The 6,000-nt window shown below is 33.0% G+C and overlaps 1 protein-coding gene across 1 annotated transcript in view; it reads left to right on the forward strand.

Annotated features, from left to right (window-relative positions):
• The window catches only part of DYNC2H1 (dynein cytoplasmic 2 heavy chain 1), a gene marked incomplete at both ends in the record, with an annotated part of 341,923 nt that overhangs the window by 131,799 nt on the left and 204,124 nt on the right, over positions 1-6,000 (forward strand). Inside the window, 2 exons of the mRNA XM_007462583.1 lie at positions 3,498-3,518; positions 4,904-5,002. Of these exons, the coding sequence (XP_007462645.1) occupies positions 3,498-3,518; positions 4,904-5,002 (120 nt within the window). The remainder of the gene's footprint in view (positions 1-3,497; positions 3,519-4,903; positions 5,003-6,000) is intronic.

A 6,000-nucleotide genomic window follows, 5' to 3' on the forward strand; every position in this document is an offset into this window, starting at 1 on the left:
TCAGAGATATAGCATGTCTCCTCATTAACTACAAGAAAGCTTTTCAGAGATTCAGTGTGGGATTTCCCAGATTCAAGGGCTATAGTCACTCAATCCCTTATTGATTCTAAGGATAGCCTTTTATGTCCACAATTATTCCTTGTCTTACAACAAAAGATACTTGGAATTTTCATATTTGGTTTAAGCTAACTATTGAAGCACATGTGTTATCTGGGTGAGGAAATAGTCAAATAATTATCTGCCACAGAAAGCTCATATGACCTATGTCCTTGAGGAGCAGGGGAAAATCTTGGCCATGGTGTCCTGGATTGCTTGGACTATGATTTACACCTGTTCTCCTGATGTGATTATTAATAATTTTTTCATTACTCTCAAATGTGTCCTTGTTTGGAAGATAATTGTATGATCTTTGTAATATTGTGGAACTCAGGTGATAAATGGAGAGTATGAGACACTATGGAGAGGTGTGAGTGAAAGCATCCAGAAAGAAGATGGAAAAATATGATTCATTTAAATTTCACAGTGTTGTAAATTTTTCTTGGTTTAAATCTTGGTGAAGATGTACTAGGTATTTTTTTTTTTTTTATTGTTTATGGACAGTTCAGTGTCAAATTAGTTTTCTTTATACCACTCAATTTCTGAGATTTTTTTTTTCCCTTCCTGCCATTTATTGTATGCTGAGGAAATGCAAACTAATTTGCTATTAGTCTAAAGAATATAAAATTGTAAAGGTAAATTGCATAGGGAAAACATTTTTTCCTTAAATCCCAAATGCATAATAATAATCAACACTTACATGTACTTACTATGTTCTTCATATATTATTATTTAAGAATTAATACAAGTAAAGCACTTAAACACTTAACTCATTTAATTTTCAAATCAACCCTATTTAGTAGGTACATGTATTATCCCTTTTTGTAGATAAGGAAGTTGAGACGCAAAAGGATTAAGTTTCTTGTTCAGGGTCACAGAGCTGTCAAGAGGTAGAGCCAAGATTCAAACACTGCCATCTAGCCAGTCTATGCTGTAAGGCTGCCTCTCAAAGATATATGTGTGTGTTTCAGTATATGTTTTAACTTATTTATTTTATGTTATTCCTGTTCATATAATTCTCCTTATCTTATCAAAAGATGAGCTTTAGTTTTATTTACAAAATGTTTCTACTCTTATCCCACTCTTATGTGGTTATTAAAAATAAAAATAAAATTATAGAGTTTTATAGATGTTTTAAAAATAGTCTTTTTCTTATTGGACGAAAGTCAAAAAGTGCACACTCCCAGTTATAAGGTAAATAAGCACTAGGGATGTTATGTTATGATAAATATAATTAACACTGCTGTACGTTATATATGAAACTTGCTTAGAGAGCAAATCCTAAGAATTCTCATGACAAGGAAAAAAATTTTTTTTCTATTTCTCTAATTGTGTACCTGTATGAGATGATGGATGTTCCCTAAACTTACTGTGATAATCATTTCATGATGTATGTAAGTCAAATCATTATGCTATACACCTTAACTTACACAGTGTTGTGTGTCAATTATATCAGCAAAACTGGAAGAAAAAAAATAATCTCTTTCAAAATGTCCACTACCTAATCATTTTCTTTTTTGCCAATAGATATCATGTGTCTCTAGCCTTTGACCTCTGTTTTGAGCTCTATAGTTCTAATTTCCTGTTAGATATTGTTACCTGGAGCTTTGTAGGTAGCTCAAGCTCTGTCTTTAATCATTTTTTAAAAAAACTTTTAGTCAAGAATCTTTTAGTGGCCGACTTTAGTACTTTTTTTTTCTTTTCTTAAAAAAAGGAACTTATGCTTTTAAATAACTGAGATGTTCAAAAGATTGGGACTAGCTTCAGGATTCAAATGGTGTTACCAGGACATCTCTCTCTCTCTGCATCTTAAGATATGGGTTTATTCTTGGATAGGTTCTTTCTACCCTGTGTTAAGGATAGACATTGGCGACTCCAGGTTTACCATTATCACAATTTATGTTCTCAGGCTAAAGATATCTCTTCCCTTCCTTTCCAGTATTTGTTACTCCCCCAAAAAGATTCTGATTGGTTAGTTTGGGTCACCTGCTCATCCCTTGTGTGCAGTGCTAGATGATTGATAATCCCATGAGAAATGCATTGAGTGGGGCATGCATGCTAGGCAAAGGTAGCTATGTACTTTAATAATTGTTTCTCTTCTTCACCGATTCCCTATAACCTGCTTCTTTTTTATTTCCTAACACTGGAGATGTCACAGTCTTGGTCCAGTAATGCAAACTGCAAATCTGCAACTCATTCTTACTATGTCTCTTTACTTTTACATTCAGCTAGTTATTCAGCAAGTCTTGTCAAATCTACTTCTCAAATGTGTCATGAATTCATTCTCTTCTAACCACATCTACTGCCAGTGGCTTCACTTAGGCTTTCATCATGTTGTACCTGGATAAATACATTATTATAGCAGTTGGTCCCCTGCCCCTGTATCAGTTCCTTTATTTTGGAGTCATCCTCCTAATATGTTAATCTGATCATCACAGTTCCTTGATTAATATATTTCAGTGACTACCCATTACCTGCAGTATAAAAATTTCATTATCCTTAAACATGGCATAAAATGCTCTTCATGATCAAAAAGACCTCTGATAACTCCTGCCATTTTATATGTATCATCTTTGTCTATACTTTTTATTCCAACTATGCCAAACTACTGGTAGTTTTCCAATACTCCCAGGCTTTTCATTCTTCTCTCAATCAGGCTGTTGTTTTGGCCTAATTTGCTTTTTTTTACTTCTTTGCCTGGCCAAGTCCTATTTTTTTTTACCTAGTTTGACTTGAATTGCTTCCTAGAAGCTTCTCCTAACTCTGCCTGTGATCCACCTATAGAATTTTGTGTCCTCTTTGATTGAAAAAATTTGCGTTTTTTTGCTTCTTTATTAGATGTGTGGCCAATGAAGGTAAGGGAATGTATCTTATTAATTTTTGTATCTCTCGTGTTGTCTTATTATAATCATTATTCAACATATGGTAGATGAATGAATAGCATGAATGAATGAAAGCTTACTATTTTTGGATCTACTATAATTTGTTAAATGTAGAATTTTACCACATTTAAACATGGAACACAGACCTAAAATATACCTCAGAGGTCTTCTCTAAATCTCTGGAGAAGTGTAAATAAGATGAACACAAACTTGTAAGTATTCTTTGAAATTCTTTTTTTTTTTGCGGTACGCGGGCCTCTCACTGTTGTGGCCTCTCCCATTGTGGAGCACAGGCTCTGGACGCGCAGGCTCAGCGGCCATGGCTCACAGGCCTAGCCGCTCTGCGGCATGTGGGATCTTCCCGGACCGGGGCATGAACCCGTGTCCCCTGCATCGGCAGGTGGACTCTCAACCACTGCGTCACCAGGGAAGCCCTTCTTTGAAATTCTTAAGCATATTTTCTATGCTAAAAACATGATTTTTTGAAACATTATCTTATTCTCTTTTTAACTGCATCAGATCATTGGTTTGAAATCATGGGTAAGAACTTTTTAAAAATTTAAAATAATTATTTTTGTGGTCAGGCAAAATCTAGTTTACTTGTGGAATGTTTGCTATTGAATGCTAGCATAAAATGAGATCTAAAACCTAGGTGTAATACTTTGGTAATACTTAAGAAGCTATTTACTAGCCATATTATTTTGCTATTTCTGGATGCCTCCAGAAGTAGATGCTGGGAAAAGATCATACAGTGGAGTAACACTGTGGAGCTGTGGTGGGAGTGGTCCACTCTGGGTGCAGGTAAAAAGAGGCCGCATTGTCTAGAGAGAATTTTAAAACAATAATAAAGCTGTTTTAAAGTCAGTCAGCTCTTTATTATCACCATGTGCTAGCAATTTTAAACAGCATTTCTTATAAAATGCTGTTAATCCCCAGGGCATGTGATTCCCACCATCCCTCTCCCTCTTGGTGTGCCACTAAGATAACATCCATGTTCTTATTAGATCTACCCCAGTTCTAAGTCTTCACTTCACTGTGACTTTCATGTGTTATTTTATCCCTATAGCACACAACTGCATTACATTTTTCAAATAAATGTGAAAATTTAAGAAAAATAAGGTCAGCTGTTATTTAAATCTAATTTGCTAGGTAACAATGACTATTAGATGGTTTAAAATTTATCATATTTATTTAAATATATTTACATATATTTAAATTGATAAGATATATAAATGTATAATTGACTTCCTTTCATTTGCTAAATGGCATTGTATGTATAGGGCACAATGCTAGGTTTCTAATTTTCTGTTTGTTTCAGAGTTTAATTAGTGCAAGGCATTCTGTAATGAGTTTAGTTCCTAGTTTGTTAGATCTTAACCTATCATCTTATGTAATTTTCTCCTCTAGGATACTCCTTTTGTAATATTAACTATGTAGTACTTTAGAGAAATTAGTCTTAAAATATAAATAATTTTATTGCTAATTATTTCAGCGATACTTTTATGATTAGCTTGTACTTCTCTTGTAAGGCCTCTATGGTTTATTCAACCAAAGAATATCTAAAGTTAGAGAATGACTTGGCTGTGTATTTTAAAACCAAAAAGAGAGGTACAAATGGCATCAACTTAGGACTAGAACTCCTGCTTACTGTATTGTTAATATACATTTTCTGTGTTATTGTGTAGTAAATAAGACTATATTCACTTTACTGTGGTTAAATTTAATTACCTAGTATTAATTACTGGTAAAATTGATTAATGTAACCTCTGGTGCCGCTAAAAACTGTACCCTTATTTCCTCATTGTAGTTGTATATTTGTGTTCTCTAAAGCCTGAGAGAAAAACTCACTCATTAATTGATTAATAATTTTTAGGAACTTATTTTCATTTAATGAAAGCTTATAATCTTTTTTTTTTTTTAATTAGAGTCGAGTTTGCCCATTTCTGGTAGACCCTTCTTCCCAAGCTACAGAATGGTTAAAGACACATTTGAAAGACTCACGTTTGGAAGTTATTAACCAGCAGGTGTGTATTACTTATAATTTAGATACCAACTAGTAATTGTATCTTGTGGTGAAAAGAACTATAATCAGAAAACATAGATTCAAAACTGAGTCTTATAACTTACCTGGTATGGGTCCTGGGAAGGAAATGTAGCTTTCTTAGCTTTAGTCTTCTAATTTGTAAAAAGGAATAAGAATATTTGTTTGATTGCTTCTATATGCAACGTGTTGATCTAAGCCCTGGGAATTTATAAGTGAGTAGTTCCTGCCCTCATGGAGATGAAAATTAAGTAATTACTTACACTAAACAAATAAGCATTTACACTAAATTATGATTAAAGACAAGTATAGGGTGCTATAGAAGTAAGTTACTTAGTCTGGAGAATTAGGAAAACCTCCTTGACTTTTTAATTTCCTGTTCCTGTAACTCATCAATGAGCATCTTTGTTGTGTACCAAGATTTGACAGTTGGTCAGTGAAATGTAATCATTGTGTTTTGTGTAGTGACTTTTCACTGTCATGTTTATCTCACCAAAGAAATTATTTTTGGTCAGTTTTTTTTTTATTGAGGAAGGCCTAGTGTATGATTAATTTTTGTAGATATGCTTCAGGTGCTTGAAAAATTACCTCTTTAAAATGTTCTTCACTTACAAAATGGGGATATCTAACTCACTTGTGTTTAAGAATAATTGTAATATATTTATATAATATATAAAATATTTAATGTCACTTATGGTTGTAGTAGGAGATCTTAATAATTATTATCCAAATATTAAAAATTTTTTTAACCACAGTTGGAGGCTTGGAGTGGTATTTAAAATGACTCTTTACCTAGCCAGAAAGCCTAAAAATTCTTGAATGGTTATAGAATTTTATCTAAAGGTTCTTTTCACAGTAATTAGAACTATCACATCAAGATAAGTTTACTAGAATTCATCATCTTGTCTTTCTTCTTCCATTCAATGTACGATATTGAATACAACCAAAGTTTTTTTTTTTTTTTTTTTTTTTTTTTTTTTT

This window comes from Lipotes vexillifer, unplaced genomic scaffold (assembly GCF_000442215.2).
Source record: "Lipotes vexillifer unplaced genomic scaffold, Lipotes_vexillifer_v1.1 scaffold2189, whole genome shotgun sequence".
NCBI lineage: Eukaryota > Metazoa > Chordata > Mammalia > Artiodactyla > Lipotidae > Lipotes > Lipotes vexillifer.